Raw genomic sequence first — 23853 nt, 5'->3', positions numbered from 1 at the left:
AGCGTCGTGGTTCAGGAACTGAGTGTGAAGGTTGAGTGTGTTCATCAGGGTTTACGTCTCGGCTCGATAAAAGCCGGAAGTTACCGTGTCAATGCCTGCCCGGCTTCAAGAACCGGGATTATCAGTGTAGGAGATCTCTATGCCGACGAAGAGAGGAACTTTCTGGTGAATCTCGACATCCCGGTTGCCGGAATTTCAGATCAGATGTCACTTCTGAAAGTTAAATGCGAATACAGAGATCCCGTGTCGAAAGAGATGATCACGTCGAGAAACTCTGGAGAAATGATGATCCTTAGGCCGCAAGTAACAGCGGGAAGAACACCGGTCGTGTCAGTGGAAGTAGACAGGGAGAGGATTAGGTTACGTGCAGCGGAAGCGATATCCGAGGCTCGGGTTTTAGCCGAACGCGGGGATCTGGCGGCGGCCGTGTCTAGGCTCGAGACATGCCGTCATGTTCTGTCGGAAACGATGTCCGGCCGGGCCAAGGACCCGTTGTGTACGGCACTTTGCACAGAGCTGAGGGAGACGCAGGAGCGAATGGCGAGCCGACAAGTGTACGAGGCGTCGGGTCGGGCTTACGTATTGTCGGGGCTGGGCTCGCATTCATGGCAGAGAGCCACGACGAGAGGGGATATGAGCGAAACGACTAGGGTTTTGCAGAGTTATCAGACTCAATCAATGGTGGATATGGTGAATCTATCTCAGACGATGAGTTTCGGAAATCCTAATTCGGATTCAAGCTCGAGTTTGCCGTCATCGCAGAGGAATCTCCGGCAAGCTCTGTCGTTTCCGGCGAGACCCGCCCGAGGTGATCGGAGGAAAGGGTAAAACGGGGATTTAAGAATTATTATTTTTTCCGTATTGATTTTTTTTGTTTTGCTTATGATTTGTTTAAAATTGGGGGTAGGTTCTTCTTGTATAAATATTTGGGGTATAAGTGAAATTAATTGTTTTTTATGGGGAGCAAATTGGTTCCTTTCTGTTTTTTTTTTCGTCCCTTTTGTGAATTCTGCTTTATTGAGAACGAGAGGCGAGGTTAGGGATGGGCATTTCGGGAAACGGTTCGTGTTCGGAATGGAATGAATCGGTTCGATTCTTTCGGTTTTACAAAAATAGGTACCAATCGGGTTTTTTTATTGTATTCGGTTTGGTTCGTTTTCGGTATCGGTTCGGTTCGGTTCCGGGTTTTATTAAAAAAATGATAGATTTCCTTTAAAAATATTCAGTTTTTCGGGATTTTTAAAGTTCGGTTCGGTTCAGTTCCAGAAAAATTCGGTTCTCTAAAAATGGTACCGTTCGGAAAATAACAGCGGTTTCGGGTCGGAAAAAATAATCAGGCGGGTATCGTATATAGGCTTATAACTGTGAAAAAAAATTATCCCATATTCATAAAATGATTTATGGAAAATATTCTGTTCATACAAATATTCACTGTATTTTCATGTGTGTATTTTGAATTGACTATATTAAATTAAACAGAGCATTATAAAAAATATCCTTATTTTACTATTCTTACTTCAACACATTTATTAATATATTTTTTTTCAATGAAAATAAAAGATAATTAAACTGAAATCAAAACTATCTATTCAATGTTTTTAGTTCTGAATGATTCTAAAAAAACTTTTATTTATTAAATTTAATTTGAAAACGAAATTGTTCTGAAAACGAAACTAATAAGTAAAATGATTATCCGAAACTTAAAAAGCAATAATAGACCTCGTGTTGAAAAGAGAAAAAGGTTTTTTTTAAAAAAATAACATATAAATTAGGCGGTATTCCACACACTTATGATTTGGATATCTACTAAACTAATCCTAAATTTTGTTTGTTTGTTATGACATAATTAATTAGAAATTTAATTTGAAACTTAGCTTTTCTTAATTAATAGTGCCCTTTTCATTTGAATAGATATGCATACATGTGTGATGTGTGTATATATTTATACAAAAAAAAATACGGTGAAGACACAGAAAAAGCCATGGGAGAATATTTTGTTGACTCCCCCTCAAAAGAAGCACTTGCATTTATAAATAGTAAAAAAGAATTACTTTTAAAACATATGTATTGAGGATATATAATTATATAATAAAAAATAAAAAATAAACGATTTAGAAAATAGCGAATTATACATGTATTCATTGCCGTATAATGATATCCCAGATTGGATTTTTTTTTTCAAAAATCGTTCCAACAGTATAACGTGTGATTATAATCTCGCTATATAAAAAATCCGAAAGCTCTCTATATAAAAAATCCGAAACATATAAATGTCATAAAAAAGTAGTAATTATCTAATGACAGTTACACATTAATCTTTATAATATTATGAGATATCGAAACACAAAAAATACACAAAAATATTTCGAAATTTCACACGTATGTGATGTATATGCGTATTCGATATATATTCATAAAATTTGATAGGTATATAAAACCATATATATATATAAATAGGTAGAAATACACGACTTGTTCACGTGTTGTGTAGGCTGCGTTCTTGGATCTCAATTTCTGCATTGGAAATCTCTCGTTTACAAAGTCAAATAATCATGTCTTTCCACCCAACTTCAGTCCAAGTGAGTGGCCACGTAGGATGATTTACTCTTATTTTACTTGTAATATTTTTGCACTTTTGATATTTTCTTCCTTGGAGTTGACTTTTCAAATTAGGAGCACAGGGGTTTTGACTTTTTAATGGAAATTTTTAGAAAAAGATTTGTTCTTCGCATTAATCTTAATTAATCTTTTTGAATGGAAATATTTTTTTTAATATAATTCACTCAAATATTAACTTTGACCAAAATCCATGTGATCTACTCTCTATTTGACATCATTCATTCAATTGCACAATCAATGATTGGTGGAGTTAAATCTATAGCTTTATATAATACTGCTTAAAATGATCTTATAGAGAATATTTATATTCATTCTTTTCCCGTATGATAATAATAATATCTTTGGATTTTGAATAATATTTCATATTATACACAAACTAGCTACATATACAAAAATCACACCACATATATAGATATAGTCATATATATATATATATATATATATATAGAGAGAGAGAGAGAGAGAGAGAGGAAACAACATGTTTATGGGGGTACTTGCCCTAATCAACTTCTGAAAAGAATAAAAATTATGATATACATTTATAAAATTTTAGTGGAAATGTTGTGTTAGTGGAGGCAAATTTTTATTTTTAATTATATTAATGTGATTTCATTGATTTTTTTTTGGATCTGCTATTGTATACACACATGTTGAAGCCAAAATGTGTACATTACACACATATACACACACATATATACATTCAAATGTCAAGTTGACAAATAAGGAACTTAAGTTTGGTGAAACTCTAATAACGTTGTGACTTGTGTCTCCGTTCTTTGATTTTTAGGTACGATAGACCGAAATAAAGCAACTTGGTTTTGTTCATATGAGGTCAGGGAGTCAATTACGACTCCTAAACCAAATCATGGAAGATTTTTTGTTTTGGTGTAATATAAAGTTAATTATATTTGTGGATATATATACCGACCACGGGGAGTTTTACAATATTAATTTGGAACCCCCGCTCATTTATCTTTCATTTTTAGAAATATTATAACCGGTTATTATTTTGCTTAAATTTTTATTTGGATTTGCTTTGGTTCGAATTTTATTAATAAAATATTCATTTGCTAAAAAGTTCAATAACGAAACAAAAAAATTGTTCCATTCTTTGAGTCTCTCTAAAATTAAAAAACAATTAATATATATATATATATATTGATAACCAAGATGGTTTTCCGGGTTTTCGCTCCGATTATATCCACCCTAGACCGGAACCAACCTTTGTATATGGACCATTTTGATCCAGAAATTATATCCCTTTCCACCCGCGGAATCGAATCCAGAATCCTAAGGATGATTTTGTCACATCTCATCCATTGGGCCACCAACTGTTGGGTACGATTAATATTTATTGTCATTAAGTGGTGCATATGGATCCCTAGAGAGAGTCATTAATTATTGGAAAAGAAAAACAATAGTTAGCTATCGATCTAAACATCATTTCACCCATCTTCGGCCCTTCGGGACATTGCGTGCGTGCATATGTATGTATGTATGTATGTATGTATGTATGTATGTATGTATGTATGTATACGAATTACTTAAACGAGTCAACCGAAGCAATCATGTTGACCGTTATCAATTAATAAATTAGTTAAATAGAGATGATTAACTAGATCCTTCCTTGATTAAAGTAATTTGACACACATGCGTAGCCGACTTATGATTTCGTGATTCAAGCAACAAAAATTAATATAATATAAAATCATAATACAACTTATTATCAATATTCAAATATCCCTTACTTGTTTTAATTGATATTATAAGATGTAAGTTCGAATTTGGGACGAAAATCTTCCCCTATATTTTCACCTAATTAATCAATATCGTAACATTTCTATGTATATATACATACGTGTGTGTGTGTAATATGAATATACTAATTCTAAGATCTCTCTCCCTTTTTCTCTTAATATCAAATGTAGACTATAAAATATATTCTAATAATACATAGTTTATATAGTTTAAGAGATGATATTTATATATGTGCAAGGTTTGGCGAAATTCCATAAAATAAATAAAGAAGAGAGATTGCTGCAATGTTCAATGACGTATCTACATGCAAATTGCAAAGTCAAACCCTTCTCCTGTCCGAACCATATATTATATAATTAGATGTTGCTACTAATAATATATCGAATTAATCAATAACTCGTCCTCTACTCAATCTCTCCCTCTTATTTTCTCTCTCTTGATATTAAATTTTTCTGTGAACTATAATACGATCTCTTCGATTTCTTACATGATATTTTTGCATAATTCTAGGGTTTTATATATTTCACATTGAAAAGGCTTGATTCTCAAGTACTTTCTTCGGATTTCTTGGTCACACTTGCACACAAAGGTAATGTACTTCATTTGCCTCTTCTATTTACATTAATGTATATGCGTTATATATATAATGTACATATTGTATATAATAATGTTATTTTTAAGAAAGATGTACGTATATATTGTCAACTTTTTCTGATATATTATCACAAAAAACAACCATTATTGAGAAGTGGAATTAGAGATACTTAAACTAAATGCAAACCCATTAATGTCCTTTCCTTTGATTAATAAAAAAAATATACCAAATATTAAAGGAGTCATTATTTCCATCTCTAAATAAAAGCAAAACCCCATTTCAAAACATATATCAAAATATCCGCTCTAAACCCATTAATATTGATTTTATGAATGTATATATAGTGATTTACATTCATTAATATATATGTATAACCTCATATGTATATACACATATGTGGTACACAATTACACACACACACATATATATATGAGAGAACATAGCATATGGTAGTGTTAAATGAAAGGCATGGTGGTGCCGAAAACGCATGGGTTGCCCTTTTTTACGCCAATAAAACAGGCTTTTCCCCATTAAGTGTTGTCTTAAGCACCTTGTTTATATTATATCTTCTTCTGTAATCATTAATCAAACCCTAAAAATAATAGAAATTAAAATCAACAAATGAAAAATGTAACGCGTAAACTTTATAATACTTTTTTTTCTCGTCAAAATAAAATCTTGTTTTCAGTACCGTTTACTTTATTTTTAATGAACGTTTAGCCCATGTGATCTTCTCCTTCTGTAATGCTTCACCCACAAACCTCACTTTATATAAACATATATGTATATATATATATATATCATGTACCATGTATCATTCACATAAACAGTTTCATCACGTTTAGGGGCAGTTGTCCAGCCGATTTTCATCTTTCTAGGACCTTTTGAAGCTCCATCCTTTCTCAGCGGAGACATCGCCATTTTTTTACGTTTTGAAATGTTAGCCTTTCCACCATCACCATTTGATTCTTCAGTTGAATCATCGATGGAGTCTTCCCACTAATTAAACAAACAATAAGAATATCGAACAACCTTAGAACATGATGAAGGAACAACAAACGAAATGAAGCAAGATTGTTGGCTAAAAGCCTAAAACAAACAAAAGAACAGAATGAATGAAGAGCGAGACTGGGGCTTCAACTCCTCAATCTGTGGTCTCATTCCATCAGACCAATCAAATATGTGTGTTAGAATGAACCAATGTAAGAAGAAAGGTACCTCATAAGTCTGTGCTTTGCTACTGCGTGCTTTCAGGTTTTGGGTATCGCCGGAAAATGGGTTTCATTCGACCGCCGGCGGTGAGAAGCGGAGACTATCTCGACGGAATATTCGGCGGAGACTTCTCCGTCGCCGTTAAACCAAAGCCAAAGACTCATCAGAAGCTGATGACTTCGACGAAGTTCGTGACAGCGTTAACGTGTCTCCAGATCGCCTTCGCCGTCTACGCCACCGTCCTCCTCTACTACATGGGCCCCACCGTCGATCTACGTAGCAAGCCGGATTTCACTTGGGCTACGAAATGGGCCCACAACATGAGAAATTATATTGTCACCCCTCACGTCGTGGCCCATCTCCAGGACTCGGCTTCTCTCGCGAGATCCGAGATCTCGAGTTTTCCGGAGAAAATATCGCCGGCGGATGTATGCGAGTACGAGAAGATCGATTTCTCGCAGAAGAAGTCGAACGACGAGCAGATGATAAAGCTGAAGCGGGGGTTATACGACGACGTTTTGGGATTCCAGAGGAAGACGTTTGGGCCTGAGAGCTTGGAGGAGCTTATGAAGATGAAATCTAGATGGGCCTTAAATGGGTCTAATAGGCCCAAAATAACGGTTATACTGAACCACTTCAAGAGGAAGACGCTTTGTGCACAACTCGACTCGCTCCTCCATCAAACGCTGCCGTTTCACCATGTCTGGGTTCTCTCCTTCGGGAGCCCTAACGAAGCGAATCTCCGGCGAATCTCCGAGAGCTACAACGATTCTCGGATCAGCTTCATCAGCTCGAGTTACGATTTCAAATACTATGGAAGATTCCAGATCGCGCTTCAGACGGAGGCCGATTTGGTGTACATCCTCGACGATGACATGATTCCGGGGAGGAAGATGCTTCAGATCCTCGCGCATGTTGCCGGGACGGAGAAGTATGAGAACGCTGTTTTGGGAAGTATTGGTCGGATCCTTCCGTTCCGTCAGAAAGATTTCACGTTCCCGAGCTACAGAAAGTTCCGATCGAAGGAAGCGGGACTTTACTTGCCTGATCCGGCGTACGATATCACCGTTGATCGGATCGTTCAGGTGGATTTTCTTTCTAGTTCATGGTTCCTGTCGGCGGAGCTCGTGAAGGCTCTGTTCATCGAGACGCCGTTCACATTCGCCACCGGCGAAGATCTGCACCTAAGGTACATTTGCTTCTGCTATGCTATTTTTTTGTCTTTTGCGCCTCGATTTGATTCGATTCGTTCCCCTGGAATTTACAATTTTGAGTGCAGAAGAAGGAAGCGTTTGAATTTGCTTGAATACTAAGAAACTGTTACTGTTTGATTTTTAGCTACATACAAAATTGAATTTCACAAATCAACGGAATAGAATAAGCTTGGCTAGATTTGGATCTGTGCTCTGTATTAAAGGTGAGAATAGAAAATAGTTTTCGGTAATGGTGTTCAAAGGAATATATTAAATTGTCAAAGATTTGAGTTTCTTGAAACAGAAAACTTCTTGAGTACAAGATAAGTTAAAATTACTAGTTTATTGTGTTAACGCCTTTTGAGTGATCTTCATGGGAGGATGATCACGTTTTCTGAACTGCATTAAGATCCAACGAGATCATGGCATTGTTTTGTATTCGTGAATGTTATGTTCTACCGCGCTATAGATCTGTTTTCTCTTAAGCATTTTATATTAGATTCTTTTAGAAGTATTACCCGAAAAATAACAATAGGTCTCTTGCTTCACTTGTTGCAGCTATCAGCTTCAGAAGTACAGAAATGCTTGTTCTTTTGTTCTACCAGTTGATCCTAATGACAAGGAAACATGGGGAGACAGTGAGCACAGGCTTGCATATGTCTCGGAAACCACGGTGATCTTCAAAAACGTCGTCGAAGTCAGAGATAACCAGTGGTGGAAAGCACTGTCTACAGGCTACATTACTCAATGGGCTGCAATGTACCCACAAAAGATCGATGCTCTCTTCTACGCACATTCAGTCGATGAAGTTAAAGCTCTTGCTCCGCTGCTCGAAAAGTTCCGAACTACTGTTGGCAAGAAGGCCTACATTGCGGTATCGGGTGGGAAATTCTGTCCGTGCGAGGATGCTGCCTCGGCTTTGAATTGGCCCAAGGTTGTCTGCAAGGAGAGAAGATTCAAGATATTTGATTTGGATGTCGGAGCTATTCTGGGTGTGTCGAACTCAGAGGTACCTGTTGTGCAAGCAGTGTATTCGAGCATGAAAGGACTGATTAAGATTCACAATCCAAGCGTCGTGATTACTGTGGCTGATGCCGACCCTAACGTGAAGAAAGCTTTGAGAATGGCAACCGAAACTAATCCAAATGGCACCGCTCTTGTTCTTCTCCCAAGACCTTCTGTCCCGAAGGTTCTCTGGATGGCTGATCTCAGATCAACAGCATTGCCAAGTAAGAAAGCTCTGTTTTTTTTCGCTTGCCGATGATTTCGTCATTCTGATATGATTTCTCTGAACACGAATTTTTACGGAATGTTTGCCTGCAGACTGGAATAAGATGAGAATCTCAGTCAACATCATCACCCAAAACCGAGCAAAATCTTTACAAAGGCTGCTTAATTCCTTGACCAGTGCTTACTACCTCAGCGATGAAGTACCCATCAGCTTCAACATGGACAGCAAAGTGGATGAAGAGACGATAAAGCTCGTGGGCTCGTTCGAATGGCCTCACGGACCGAAAACCCTAAGAAGAAGAATCATCCAAGGAGGATTGATCCGAGCAGTAAGCGAAAGTTGGTACCCTGCTTCCGATGACGATTTCGGTCTTCTGCTCGAAGATGATATTGAAGTCTCGCCTTATTACTACCTCTGGATCAAGTACTCCTTACTGGCTTACCACTACGACCCGCAAATCTCGTTTCCCGAACTCTCGTCCATCTCATTATATACCCCGAAGATCGTGGAAGTTGTTAAAGAGAGACCGAAATGGAACCCGACGGAATTCTTCAAGCGGATCCATCCACACACACCGTACCTTCACCAACTACCCTGCAGCTGGGGAGCCGTCTTCTTCCCGAAGCAATGGCGAGAATTCTACGTGTATATGAACATGAGATTTACGGAGGATGCAAAAGCAAACCCGGTTCAGATCCCGAAATCCAGAACAAACGGGTGGCAAGCTTCGTGGAAGAAGTTCCTCATCGACATGATGTACTTAAGAGGATATGTCAGTCTCTACCCGAATTTCCCTAACCAGGCAAGCTTCTCGACCAACCATATGGAACCAGGAGCTCACATCTCGGCCAAAGACAACGTTGTTAGACACGACAAGACGGATTTCGAAGTTCCATTACTTGCGGAAGATTTCAGAAACTTCTTACCGAACCAGAAACTCCCTCCGGCTTCGAAGTTACCTTCTTTGAACCTCTTCAACCAACCGGTTTCGCTTAAAGGTTTGAAAGCCGCAGGTGCAAAGCTAGGCCAAGACGTTCTTCGTTGCGATAATGCCACGGAGATTGTCGCCGTGGACCATCATTCGGGTTTACCGTCTCGATGCTCGAAATTCTGAAGATCGAAACGAAACGAAACGAAACAATCGATGATTGTTTCCGGGTTTTCGGTTTTTGGATTGGTTATTGCTGATTCTTTGTTTCTTTTTTCTTTCTTTTTGTAACAGAATAGTATTTGGTGAACACTGCACCGGAAGGAATTAACAATCAAAGAGGAATGAACCTTTTGGATGGGACAAAGGTTTGTGCCGATGGTTCTTCCTTTGTGTAAAGATTAAATGATTAAAATAAAGCAATTATCAAATAGAATAAATCACAGACAAAATATCTTCGAATATGAAAAGTTTTAAATTTTAAATTTTAGTTGCTAAATTTAATTATAATGTGAAATCAATGTCATATTCACACCAAGAAAAACCCATCTACAGTACAGAAATGAAATCTACAAGTACAAAATTAGATGTGCCATGAAACCTGTCCAAAGAGCATTATTATTTTCTCCGCAATAAATTAACGAAAACCGTACCAAATATGATGCGCGGACTAAGTTCACACGCGCGATGATTGCGCGTTACGTTCACGCGGGTCATTCCCCAGACGGGGATTTTATTTTCGAAGGCGCGTGGAGAATCAAGATTATAACTATAATCATTTAATTTTAAATTTTCAATAACTTTCAAATTTAAAGGTAAAGTTTTAGTGAAAATAAAAGAGATCTTATCATATCAATTGAAACTCAAAGCCCACATGAAACGACAAAACTTGGGGTTAATTCGGTTGTTCATCTAGCATTTCCACAAAAAACCAAAATTTAAAAAAGTTAAACACTTTTGAACTAATAAGACGACGAAGATTAAAAAAAAAACATCTAAGCAAAAAGATGGAAAATAAAATTAAGGTTTCATGACATGAGAGGGAAACTCACACAAAAGACCAGTTTACAAACAAGAAGGCGAGACAGTGAACAACATTGTTGTCCTCGGAAGGAGCGGCGAACACTTTCCATGAAACTGCTTGCTCGTACGACACATTCCTTCCCATCGTCGACACACAGATTCCGGCCGGCAAGCACGCGAAACCCTGCGGACGAAAAATGTGAAAAAATCGGTATCTTGATTCATAGAAACACCAGGGTCTAAAATGTCACTTACCAAAGTACGGAGTGATTTCGTAAAAAACCAAAAGTTGTGGGGACGGACTGAAATATCAACCAAACAAGTTTAGAGATGTTCCCTTTGTGAAGGAATCATCTTGTGTATGAATCTTTTGGTTGGTGTGGGCACAAGTCGGATACCCGAGATATCTCGATCAGACAGTTGAGCCAATTCTAAAACCTTAATCTCAGGAAAACGAGAGCAACCGCCCGACTTGTTTTTTTTGCCCCCGCCGAACTCATACCCCGAAATGTCGGATGCTCGACTCGCGAGTCGGGCAGTTACTCTCGGGTTTCGTGCCCACCGAACTTTACTTAAAAAGAGTAATGTTACCTGTTGCATGAGCTTGGCGAAGTCAGCGCAGAGGGCTTTCCGACCAGACTCGTCAAAGATCTTGTCGAGAGTGATGTCTTGTAAGGCCACTAAGGTTGTCTCCAGCATGTCCAGACCCGCCTGGTTCGCAAACATGAACACTGGCTGCGGCTGCAAAAAAAAAACACGAAAACCAGATTTCAGTTTGGCGAGTTATATTATCACCGCAATCAAAGTTTCAAGTTTTGATCTCTCGGGCTAATCTGCTAACCGATTCATTTCGGGAACTATGCCCGAAAGTTGGATGCTTTACCTTTAAAGAGCAGCACAATATAGCATCCTGGTGTTGCCATAGATGTTTCAGTACCGAGCCATCTCCAAGTGAGTCAGAACTCAGTAACTCAGAACCGAAATGGCGACTGAAAACATGTAGGAAAGAGAAACAATGGTTGAATACAGAGGAAAGAATTGTAAGAAAAGCGGGTTCACATTGGAGAGGAAACTCACGTGTAACTATGGCAGATCCATTGGGCCAGAGTAACAGCCTCAGGCGATCCAGGAGATAACTTGGAACCGAAACTCGGGTTCGATCCCGAAGGTGAAATCGCCATTGCAACTCGTTGAACCGACGAAATCACGCTCCGCACATACTGGCAAGCCATAGTTGCGACGTTCTCCTGTAAGTTCGTCTCGAATGGGAACTGGAAAGCAATTGTCAGTATAGACCGTGAGCTCGAACTCGTAGTCGGGTTCCCCGAAGAATTCTCGGAAGCTGGACCGACTTCGAGGCTTGATGTCAAGTCTAACGTTCGGTTAGCGGCCAACAAGTCCTGGCCATCTCCCTGTACCGAAACGTCATGAGGGTCAGACCGATATATGTACAAGACTCGAGAATAACGAGAAACGAGTTGGTGAAACATTACCGTTTTGGCATCGACAGGTATAACACGGAATCCGGAAGGAACGAGAGGGGCATCGTCGGGGAACATCTCGTTGATCGGAGCAAAAACTAGCTCCGAGCATGCTCCTACGGCGTTCTCATCAATCCCAGTACATATCTGCCACGGTAAATATGTCAGTCACCTGGCTCTGATACCGTATACAAAAATGTTTTTCGATGTATTCGTTCAGTAAACGTAAACGTATAAATAGACATAAACCGTAGAGAATCCTAACACCCTTATATACACTAACGGGTTTTCGGGAATTCGAAACAAGAAAGATTATAAGATGAAGAACCTGAAGAAGGTGCACATCCCGCGATACAAAAGCATCGTCTTGAACAAGAGAATGGCCTTCAAGTCTGACGACTTCAAGCATCTGAGCGAAAGATCCCGAAAACGTTACGAAAGGATCGACATTTCCCATCAAGAACACGCAAAAGGACCGAGAAAATTTAAAACTTACTTCTTCGTGTTCAATGGTATGCCCTAAAGGCATTATGATCTGGCTACCCGTAAACCTCGTAGGCCTCATTCCCGGATAACCATAAGTACCCGCTTTCAGCGTGGCAGCGGAATATGCATCGACGTTGAAATCGGCCCACTCGGACCGATGTTCCCGAAGAAACCGTACAAGAACTGCAGGAGGAACATTCTAGAGTCGAAAAAACATAAAAGTCCACACGTGTTAGATCAAAGCTTTGTAAAATTTCGAAATTACATTCAATCGGATCGAGAGATCGAAACGTTACTTGGAGAAGCATTGAGGCCTTTGCACAAAGGACGCCCCCGAGGAATGAAAGGGGATTAGAAACATTGTCCAAGTGCTTTGTAGAGTTGACAGTAACTATTATATCTTCCGCCCCGTCGCAATGCATTACCGACCACCCGTCATCGTTAAACCCATTAACCGCATCGTTGAAACCCCTGCTCGAGAAAACCCGAAGACAATATTGAAAAATCAAAGAGCAAAACTTATAACAAAGAACTATAGACATATGCTCTAAAAATTTCGGCTTTCGAGTTTCAAAATGTTCATAACCCGACCTGCTTAACCGTTGGCTAAACGCTCTCAGGACAGCGGGCTGCCGTCCTAATCCATACACGACTTCCCCATTCGTCTCTTGCGCTATTTGTCGGATGTAACGCAATGCCTAGCATCAAACCCAAACCATCCGATAAATTCGAAAACATGATCATATTAAAGTCATTAAACGTAATCTTAAATGACCTGAAAAACGAAAATCTACTCACTGCAATGGTCATCTTTTGGGCGATAGCTTTACAAGACTCGTACAGGGGTCGGAGAACGTCCGGGACACTCCAAGCCTGCAAGAACGGAAATTCAGAACCAATATTCTCAGATGAAACTGAGGAAACTGAAACAGAGAATTTGAACGAAATCGTTGAACCTCGAGGTTAAGGTGATCAACGATGTGAATAATCGAACCGCCGCCCTCACAAGGCCGTATTAAATATCCGCTAGGAAGCATTTCCGCCCTCACAAACTGAGCAGCCGAGGCAGCATTAGGACCCGCTCCAGTACCCGAAAGAGACCTCTCACATACCTATGAAGAGAGCAGAGGAATAACACATTTCCGAATAAAAAATACGTACGAAGAGCTATACAATTACTGAGGGTTCCATACCACGAGACTGCCGTTCTCGAGGCTCGTAGTGTATCGTAGGGTCCAGAAATCCCTGGCCGGAGCCAAAGTCGTCGGGGCATATGTCTGATACATAAACGACATTCCACACTTAGTGCTTTTAACTTGGAGAAACGAAAGAAGACGCCGAAACGAGATTCTACCTGCATATATACAAGCTCGATCGTGCCGCCAGTCCCGGCTGGGAACATGGTGAAAACTTCAAGGCTCCGGCAGTCACGGAACCAAGACGAGCGATCTTTAAGGATCTCTGCAATCTGCAGATATCGGTAGGGAAAAACACTGAAATTTAGATGAAAGCGATACAGAAAGAATCGCTTTTGAGGAGAAAGATCATACCTTTGGGGGTTCTAAACTAACAAGACCGCAGGCTCGAGCTGCCACTCCACTGCATCTTTGCGAAATGGCAAAGATCCCAACCGAATCCGGACCAGGCTTTACAACAAAACATTCTTAAGAATCTCAGCAAATTCAGACACGATATAGAACCCGAAACAGGAAAAAAGCTGAAACTTGTAATAACCTTCATCCCAGGCATCTGGACCCAATCAACAGCAGTTCCTGTAGCCTTGGAAAGGAACTCTGCTAAGGTCTCCTCAGCAATGGAGAGCAATCTGAAACCATTGCATACACACACGCCATTAAAACACTACACAAGTTATCAGTTATTACACTAAGAAGATGAAACAAAAACACTTTTTACCCAGCGGGACTGTTCGGATCTCGGATCGAATGCTGAGGAGTTGTAACCACGGAGTCGCAGCTTGCGTCTGTCACCTGAAATTCACAGAAACAGAGAAAAATATTCAACAAATCTGAACCTGCAAATCTTGATCATCTATCGTGAAGATTCTTGCAAGGAAATTACTTGAACGGTATGAAGCTGTTGCTTCATGTATCCGTTTTCGCAGACGAGCTGAGAAACCTGCTTCTGCAACCTATCGTTCTCTTCCATCAAGAGCTTGTTCATGGCGGAGAGCTTCCGGTTCACGCTCTGCAGCCTTGAAGACTCTTTTCTCTGCTTATCCCGACACCTAAAATCAAAAAAAAAATTAACAACATTCGATTCGATAAACAAAAACCACCCAGATTAGACCAGACACGATCCTAATCATAGTATCGTATCCTATGATCCCAGAGCCAACCACCCATATCAAAACTACCAGACAGATTCGCAGAATCCTTACAAAAACAGAAAACTGTGTCCAATAATAGAATCGCTCACTACACAAAAAAGCCGCAAATCTTCAGTGTCTGAAAGCAACACAACTAAGAATTAAAAAGAAAACAACGACGGACCAAGTGGCCCTTCATTACGTTCGAGTAGAACCCAGATTCAGGCGAATTCAGAAAAACCACGAGATACCCAGAATCCGTTCCTCAAAACCCAACGGAAATCTCAGAATTTTCCGCCAGAAAGTGCCGAGATTTTTGCAATACCTCCGGTTCTGAAACCAGACTTTGATCTGCTTAGGCTCGATGTTGGACAGAATGGGACATTCTCGGATCAGCTGCTGTCGCCGGAGGGAGCTCGGTTTCGGACACTCGGCGTAGACACGCTCGAGAGCCTCCACTTGCTCCGCCGTGTATCTGACGTACTTGCCGGAGCTGTCCAAATGCTTGTTCATGCTGTCGCTGCTTCTCTCTCTGTGATTCGCCACCGCCATCGCCATTTTCTCTCACCTCGGAACAAAGTCTCGAACTTTCCGACGGTTTCTCACTGGGTCTCGAGCTTCTTTTTTTCTTTTCTTATTTCTTGCTTTTCTTTTTTTTTTCTAGCGCTTTTCTGTATTCAGCCCCTTCGGAAAGTCCGTCGTTCCTTAAGAGAAACGTAAGTGTAAATGAGTGTTCTTTTTCTTGTTTTCGGACAAAGGAGATTCTATGGTCGCGGCTTATAGCCAAAGACCGACGACAAGTGGAACGAAAATCCGGGAGAGAGAAAAAAGAAAAGAACAGCGGAAAAAAAACGGATTTCAAAACAGAGAAAGAGATTAAGAAGATCTATGGATTTCAAAGATTCAACAAGAAAGAGAAGGGAAAACAGAAACCCAGCCCGAGAAATCAAGGAGGAGGAGAGAAAACTTCGTCCCTGTCCCCCCTCAAGAGTCAAGATTTTCCGGGAAAAAGAAGAAAGAAGGGAAAACCCCAAACTTTCCCGAGAAAGTGACGGGCTCTCTCAAAGAAGAGAGCCAAGAGGTCGAAGCATTTCTCAGAAAAACACGGAGACCTTTGGAACGAGAGAGGCGACAATGGATGACGAAGAACAGGAAGAAGAAACCCAGAGCATCACTCAGCACAACACAAACAAAAAAGGCAGAACCAGTACCAAAATATACGAAATTTAATCCCAATTTTTCATCTCTGGGAAAAAATATAATTATACAAGAAAGGAGAGAGAGAAGTGACTGATCTGTGTCCGGTCTGAACATCGAACAGTGGGAATAAAAGAGACAGAGAGGGAGAGAGAATTTGCACGCAACCCGACAAGCTGTGCAATAAGGAAAGAAAAAGTTGAGGGTTTTTATTTAAAAATATTAAATATTGAATACGGACTGCATTTACGAAGTTGTCCCTACTGTTGTTTCGAAATGACAATATAGGGATCCACTGCACATTTAATATGGCGTCCCCAGATTTGACTCAAAAGCAAACCATTATTTATTATTCATTTGGTAAATATTGTCGTCTTTCATATTCTGTTTTCCCTCTCTATTTTTTTTTTTTTAATTCAGCAAAATAAATACGTTCTCATTATTTACAAAATCTTTTGAGACCAATATTAAATAATATGATTTGTAACTGTTTTTACTATCTACAATTTTCAACGTTCTCATTATCTTAACTATACTATAAGAAATACTACAAATAATAGTATACAAATGATAATAATTTTTTAAAATAAAAATCAAATTCAAATTAGATACAAATTTTTAATATTTTTTAGATTTGTTACATTTAAAAAAAAATGGTCATAAATTTGAGGCATTAAATGATATATTTATTACATATCTGATAAGCGTGTAAAGTCTTTCCATAGAGAAGAGAACAACTCTCTTTTTAAATTATATTATATGGTTTTTTTGTGGTTATATTTTTTGTATTATTAACACCCCGCCAATTTGGAATATTGATATATATATATATATATATATATATTAATATTCTGTATCTGACATAATCATTCTAACACATCAAGCAATCAAAATGTGTCTTTTGTAACCAAAACCTCTCTTTCTCTCTCTCACCACACAGTGATAGCGTTTGATTTGTTAGCATGTCATATCTTTCTTTTTATTTTCAAGGAATAAATTTTAATTGGTCATTTCATTGTCTGTAGTAATATACACACATATTTATGTATATATATAAGTATAATGCGTATATTCACATCATAAACATGTGAATGGATATAAGAACATTGTCAAATTTTCAAAAAACAACAGCCAATCAATATCGCTCTTCGTGTATTACTATATAAAACATATATTAGATTTTTTTTGTAAGTAAAATATCAATGTGAGTTTTACCCGTCACATGATATATATATATATATACACACACACTATCGCCATCAATAAAAATATGTATGCAGTGTGTAGAAAATGAATTAATGTCCGGAAAAATAACAATAAAAAAAGTAAAAAAAAAAAGTTGTAATCTATTTTATCTAAAAATATATTTCTTATCATTTTAAAAATTAAAATAAGTAAATTGAATAAAATAAAATAAAATAATAGAAAATCCATAGAAAAATCAAATAAAAGTATTTTAATAAAACTACCAGAACATGCACTATTGAAAATATTCGCCCCTATTTATATTATGATAATTATTACCATAGTAAAAAACCAGGCTTTTAACTCTCCCAAAGAGGAATTGTCAAATCTATGAAGATCTTATAGCCTAAAAAAAGATTGATCCTTTTAGCATAAGTAGGTCGGTTATTGACGATTTTACACGACAGATTATAGCATTAAGTGAATAATATTTTTGTTAAAGTAAAAAAAATTAAAAAGACATATTTAAAAAAAAAGAAAATTAAACCTCTCTTGATCAGTCAAACACAGTGAAATGACTTAACCTCTTGATCTGCTACATACACATCATTGATTTATTTTCCCTTTGCGATCTAAATTTATTATCAGAATCATTATAATAATAATAAAAATATAAAATATAAATGTGATTTCGTGGAAGGTATATCTAATTAGTACTAATTTTAATTTATTTTAGATAATTCTAATACTATGAATTGCATTTAGAAAATTAAGTATATGGTAAATTTGGTGTATTTAATAATGGTAAAGTATATATAGAACAATAAGTGTATAGTCAAATGAGAACAAGTGAGACATGCAGTCAAACGATGTTCGTCCGAATTAATATAACTGATGATAATAAAAAACAAATACTGAATAATAAAGATGTGAATATTCTATATTAAAAGCAACTACATAAAAGATATCACAGTTTGATTTAAAATAAATTTAGATATAATAAAACGCATGTCATTTAATATTTTGTCACCATACAGTGGCAGTCTCGAGATTATTCTTTGACCATTGTAACCTTTTTTGATATAGGAAACATTGATTGAGAAATTTTCTGTCATTATATATATATATATATATGCGTAATTTTGTTTTCCAATGGATCGAGTTGAATGAATATAAACTGTAACGAAATAGTTAATGGTAAATACTAAATATTTTAAAGAAAATTAGTGTGATTTAGTACATGTAATTATATTTTGATGTACTTTCTTAGTACGTATCCAAATTGAAATTAATGACAACAAAAATAAGAGCTCCAAAATACATTAAAAAAAAATGAGACTTCAATGTCTATTAAAAATTTAAATGTAAAAAATATAATTATTTTTTGATCTGCATCTCTTTTATGGCGCGGCCGGTGGGGCCCACCACCGCCTCCCTTATTTTTTTTAATTTATTTATTTCCTATTTCTTAATTATTAAAGTTTTTTAAAATGTTTTTATCAAAAAGAAGTATTATTTATAGAAAACAACTGAGTATTGGATTTAAATTCTAGACAAACTTGAGTTTTAATTTTCTTAAATCAAATATATTTGTAGCTTTGCTAAAATCGTTTTCCTGTTTTTTTTTTTATGAATTTGAGGCAATGGTGACTATTATTGGATCACAAACATCGCTATATTTTGATTATTTGGCATGGTTATAAATCAGTATTTGATTTAAATCTTCGTCTATTTTAGTTTATTTGACAATAATTTTATCATATGTAATTTATTGAAAAGTTTTAATACTGTAAGTAAGGAATGAAAAGTGGATTTTGATTTTATGATGATATGTAGATCGGTCATTAGGTATACAAATTTATTGGAAACTGACCTCATAAATTCTTGCTAAAATTAAAAAATTATATATTCTATGAAGAAAACAATTCATGATTTTTATAAGAATATTTTTATATAAACTTAAAATAAGAACGAATCTTAAATTAATAAAAGTCATGACACTGTAAAAAAATAATTCACATTTTCGTTTATGTAATGTAATTAGTTAATTTTGAATTCGTATTAATGCATAAGCGACACTTTTATCGTCGCATCGACCTTTTTTACTTTCAACTTTTACTATTAATTGTCTTCTAAAATGGAGTAAATGGACTTTGTTTTATCATGAATGTAATTTATAAATATTCACTATATTTTTGGGAGATTTATATTTTATTAACTAATTTTCTATATTCATTCGTCTTATTTAATTTTTCTGTACTTGAAGAGCCGGCAAAAAAAAAGATATTATTTTTCAATAAAAACGGAAATTGGTGATGACGTGGCATTTCCATCAGCTTTTCGCATGCGGGGAAAGTACTCACGTGCTGACCACACATTTACACCCCATTTTCCCATCTTTTATTAATCTTATTTTTTGTTTTATTGTGTATTCGAATATAAAAAATAACATAAAAACAATTAACTAATTAATATGTAAATGTTAATTTGAACATAAAAATAGATCAATTATATGAATTTTTCAAATATAATTGTAAATATTTGAATTATAATATAAAGTTTTATCTTCAAAATTCCCATATTACTAACCATCCGCAACAAAATAAGCCCTCTCCAATATTATTGGATATGGATAATTAAATTAAGAGACGATTACATCATTTACTTTTGATCATATTAATTATTGTAGTGATAATTAGTGATTGTTTTTTATTTCTATATTAATACTTGACGATTGGACAAAAGAATTCGGATGTGTATTATTATGCTAATAATACATGTATCAACTTATTGTAATTATAATTATGATTTCGTTTATATTTGAACATTTAAGACTAATAGTAAATTATTATATTAAGTTTAAAATTTCAGTATTATTTCGGTACAATTAGTCATGTTTTAATGAGATTTTTAATTAGAATAATGCGGTATAATTTTGGTTATATATATGTCTCCGATCTTATATTAATGGGTAAATTTAAAAATTATTAAATTTTGACCAGAGATTCAGAGATAGCTTTATTATTCAATTTATAATTCGAGACAATAAAAAAATTATAACATTGGCTGTTTAAAGATATTAAAAAAACATATCTTCTTATATATATATATATATGCATATTCTAAAATTAAATATTTTTGTTTTTAAATAACCTCAAAATCGATTATTTAATGACAAAATGGTAGATATCGTAAGAAAGAATGGAAAGCATAATAAAAATATATCCTGTAATTTGTTTTGGCATATATTTGCATTTTCAGTCCATTATAATTTCTTGATGACTACTCACAAAATTCAAATTTTAGTATACTAATGATGATGATGATGATGATGATGATACTTTGCCATCGATAAAGTACTATATTATATATATATATATGTACAACGCCATGTGTTAGATTGTTTCACAAGCGACAAAATAACTGTAAAAATATATTAATCGGGAATGATTAAATTGATTATTATTATTTTTTGCTTGCGGTTGAAATTAGTCTTTTTGGATACAATGATTGTCTTATTTTTTTTCCTTTATTATATTTTACGATTTTGCAAGCCTATAAGTATAAGTGGAATAACTAAGCTTAGTTTGAAACTTGTTTAAACTATATAGAAAACTCTATCTTATTATCTATAAACATCTTCAACGGTTCAATTCTATTTTTTTTTATGTTTTTATAACATTAAAAAAAAATTGGTTGAAAATCATAACTATTAAAACAATAAACATATGATAAGAAAACTGATCGATAACGATTATATGTGTTGAGATATACCGGATCTTGAAGAATATTACGAGTTATATCGTATATTGGAGTTCTTATCAAATCCGGAAAATATATATTTAGAAATATTTATTATTATGCATACTTTACTTATTCAATGTAAGACTCTCATCTATTTATATGTTATTTTGGTTATCAATAAAAATATCATTCCGCAAATTTCTACAATATGATCCGTTTATTGTTAATCACATACTAATTGAAATTATGCAAATAATATAATTGTTATGTTTCCATATGAAAGATGGTATTAACATTCACACATGCGTGGAGAAAAAAAAAATAGGAATGTCCACATTTTGATAGTGGTTGGGACAAAAGCCTTTAAGTTTGACAAATGCATGAAGTGAAAATATTATGTCCCCATTTTCACATATATATATATATATATATATATATATAGTAATGCTCAAGTTATATAGATGGTGAGACAAAAGCCATTTTTGAAGAAAAAAAAAAGTCAAATACAACATTCCTTCTGTTTTTATCATTTTTGTTTCTTTTTGGATTTTATTAGTGAACACATTTTTATTTTTTGTCTTGATAGGATTAATATTCCTCCACTTTGTCCCCCCAATCTTCTTCCCCACTCAATGACTTTTTTTTTTTTGTTGCTTTCTTATTTCCACTTTATAAATCACCATTTGTCAATTCAGAAAGCATTAGATAATTGCGAGACATAAAAAACAGTAGATGGTTGAGTTTTTTTTTTTTTTATAACTAAAGTCGCAATCTTTATAACAATAGTGGTATACAACACATTGACCATACCATTAATTATCATATGATTTCTCCATATATCGCTATCAATGATTGGAATATATTATCTCATACCACAAGCTTTATTGTAGACACACATATGTGTGTGTATGTATGTATGTATGTATGTATGTATGTATGTATGTATGTATGTATGTATGTATGTATGTATGTATGTATGTATGTATGTATGTATGTATGTATGTATGTATGCATGCATGTATTTTGAATGAACTATTGTACATATTTCCCATAGCATGAAGGGTATGATTCAAAATTTTAAAACCTTTCACAAGTAACGCACCATAAGTTTAATCAATTTAATTTTTTTTTCCAAATAGACTAATTACCATTTCAAATCTACAATCTTTGAACAAAATTATATATATATATATATTATGGAACAGAATGAGAAGAGCCCATTGCTTTTGGCAGAGAGAGAGAATAAATGCGTGAATGCTTCCTTAACCCATAAAAATTTTGGGCCCATATAAAAGGGTCCAATCATGTGGGCCCGTTGTGTCTCATAATTGGGCCCACCAGCAAGCTGACGTGGCATTGATCGAGGGGCGGGGCAGCTGTTTGTTTGAAGTGGAGATCTGGCCCCACACCCACCCGATCCCAGATTTTGAGCCCCCATCCTCGGATCCCATAACAATAATAATACTAATAAATTATTATTATTGATTAAACTCCAAAAATGGAATTTGTGTAATTTATATTAAAAAAAGATGGAATTTGTATGGTTTTATATTCAATATCTCAGCGTTGAAATGAAATATGCAATCATGCACATTAATAGACCAATAGAATACCTGCGTGCCAGATTCCAACATCCATCTAATATATTCTTCGTCACTGAACTATTTTATATATATATTTTTTTTTTATCAATATATATAATATAATGATTGATTTTTATTATCTTATAAGCAGTAAAACTTGAGATTTCAATTCTGTAAAATACAACGAAAACTATCGGATATTATATTATCGTTCGCTTTCTTACCACGGTAAAACTACGACGGTCGTTTTACACCATTGACTTAAAATTTCATTATTATATTTATATATACACACACACACATTGAGGGTTAAAACTGTCATTTTACACACTCACGAGCGTGACGATTTGCAGGTCGTCAGAGGCAGACAACCACCAACCAAAGCTTGTGAGTCTCTTCCTTTTAATTCGAAGGTAATAAATAAAACTAAATATTTAAAAAAACATACGACCAATCACATACGTTATTTGGTTTGGATTCAATAAAATTTGGATTTGAGTTTTATAGTTTTAAAAAAATTGTATTTATTTGATTTTTAAAGTATAAGTAATTGGGTTCGGATTTTTTTTATTCAATTTTTTTAAAAAAAATTATTCGACATATGTTAATATGAGATTGGTTCCGAAACGCCAGTCCTAATCATAAGGGTTAAAAAAGAGAACTTTGTTCCTTTTTCACCCCTATCAGTTGTCCAGCTTTGCTTGATTAGTACGCCTGCGATCAAGGGTAAAACCGTCTTTTTTGGGATTTCTTTCACATCGCATCTTCCCCCGGACCTCTCGCTATCGAATGTTTTTTCAGGGAAACGAAAATTAAATTCAAAGCCCTCCAATGGAAACAGAGGCTTTTGTTTTCCTACTCGTATATACGATACATGTATGGAAAATAGGATTTGATTTGGTTGGGACATATACGAAATTAACACAATTTTATTAGTTATGTATATATATATGCTTTTTTTTGTAACGGTAAATTATATATATGCTTTTCTCTTTTCTTATTATCCATATTCGTTTTAATCATATTAAATATCATTAGCTAATAAATTTATCCTGTAATGATATTTTATTATATTCGAATTTCTGAAATTCTATGAATTTGAATATCTTCATCGAAAAAAATCTAAAATATATATATACCTAACAGAGATAATTTTAATATGGTAACATTTTGAGCATATGATTTATTGGATAATATCTATGAGGTTAGTATTGTAAACATCTGTAACTAGGGTTTTACTAAATCTTGAATATATATGTATATATATATATATGTATATATATATATATATA

At 35.4% G+C, this 23853-nt stretch overlaps 3 protein-coding genes and 1 long non-coding RNA gene across 9 annotated transcripts in view; 2 read left to right on the top strand and 2 right to left on the bottom strand.

The window, feature by feature from the left end:
* The window catches only part of LOC104810864, a 4838-nt gene extending 3851 nt beyond the window's left edge, over nucleotides 1-987 (top strand). For all 5 annotated transcript variants that reach the window (XM_010537308.2, XM_010537310.2, XM_019202296.1 and 2 more), the window contains one exon: nucleotides 1-987. In XM_010537308.2, coding sequence (XP_010535610.1) covers nucleotides 1-828 — 828 coding nt within the window. In that variant the 3' untranslated portion in view covers nucleotides 829-987.
* Nucleotides 988-4808: 3821 nt separating this feature from the next.
* On the top strand, nucleotides 4809-9967 carry LOC104810862. Of its 2 annotated transcripts, XM_010537307.1 has the most exons (4): nucleotides 4809-4966; nucleotides 6227-7373; nucleotides 7936-8606; nucleotides 8701-9967. In XM_010537307.1, exons 2-4 carry the CDS (start codon nucleotides 6247-6249, stop codon nucleotides 9720-9722), a joined length of 2820 nt encoding a protein of 939 aa, XP_010535609.1. In that variant the 5' UTR covers nucleotides 4809-4966; nucleotides 6227-6246; the 3' UTR covers nucleotides 9723-9967. The 2 variants fall into 2 exon arrangements, with proteins under 2 accessions (XP_010535609.1, XP_019057852.1); XM_019202307.1 differs by lacking the exon at nucleotides 4809-4966 and having other exon boundaries at nucleotides 6224-7373.
* LOC104810861 lies at nucleotides 5901-6220 on the bottom strand. Its single transcript, XR_771351.1, has 2 exons — nucleotides 6191-6220; nucleotides 5901-5971 (listed from the first exon to the last, which is right to left on the bottom strand). It is a non-coding gene; the product is annotated as an uncharacterized LOC104810861 (long non-coding RNA).
* A 446-nt stretch (nucleotides 9968-10413) lies between the features above and the next one.
* Nucleotides 10414-16193, bottom strand: LOC104810860 (homeobox-leucine zipper protein REVOLUTA). Its single transcript, XM_010537306.2, has 18 exons — nucleotides 15178-16193; nucleotides 14606-14771; nucleotides 14441-14514; nucleotides 14261-14351; nucleotides 14077-14172; nucleotides 13881-13994; nucleotides 13720-13803; nucleotides 13483-13638; nucleotides 13325-13399; nucleotides 13118-13224; nucleotides 12823-12997; nucleotides 12537-12725; nucleotides 12369-12449; nucleotides 12053-12187; nucleotides 11637-11971; nucleotides 11443-11548; nucleotides 11151-11300; nucleotides 10414-10743 (listed from the first exon to the last, which is right to left on the bottom strand). Exons 1-18 carry the CDS (start codon nucleotides 15408-15410, stop codon nucleotides 10585-10587), a joined length of 2526 nt encoding a protein of 841 aa, XP_010535608.1. The 5' UTR covers nucleotides 15411-16193; the 3' UTR covers nucleotides 10414-10584.
* Between the last annotated feature and the right edge of the window lie 7660 nt (nucleotides 16194-23853).

Source organism: Tarenaya hassleriana, unplaced genomic scaffold, assembly GCF_000463585.1.
Source record: "Tarenaya hassleriana unplaced genomic scaffold, ASM46358v1 Cleome19, whole genome shotgun sequence".
Taxonomy (NCBI): Eukaryota; Viridiplantae; Streptophyta; class Magnoliopsida; order Brassicales; family Cleomaceae; genus Tarenaya; species Tarenaya hassleriana.
The sequence above is the reverse complement of the archived record's forward strand: the minus strand, read 5'-3'. Positions and strand labels throughout refer to the sequence as shown.

Excerpts from the sequence above, each read along its gene's own strand:
- LOC104810862 (XM_010537307.1), top strand. The coding sequence starts at position 6,247 with ATGGGTTTCATTCGACCGCCGGCGGTGAGAAGCGGAGACTATCTCGAC. Across the intron at positions 7,374-7,935 it reads GGCGAAGATCTGCACCTAAG|CTATCAGCTTCAGAAGTACA; the intron begins GTACATTTGCTT and ends CACTTGTTGCAG. Across the intron at positions 8,607-8,700 it reads CAGATCAACAGCATTGCCAA|ACTGGAATAAGATGAGAATC; the intron begins GTAAGAAAGCTC and ends GTTTGCCTGCAG.
- LOC104810860 (XM_010537306.2), bottom strand. The coding sequence starts at position 15,410 with ATGGCGATGGCGGTGGCGAATCACAGAGAGAGAAGCAGCGACAGCATG. Across the intron at positions 13,995-14,076 it reads TTAGTTTAGAACCCCCAAAG|ATTGCAGAGATCCTTAAAGA; the intron begins GTATGATCTTTC and ends CGATATCTGCAG. Across the intron at positions 12,188-12,368 it reads GGGATGTGCACCTTCTTCAG|ATATGTACTGGGATTGATGA; the intron begins GTTCTTCATCTT and ends TTACCGTGGCAG.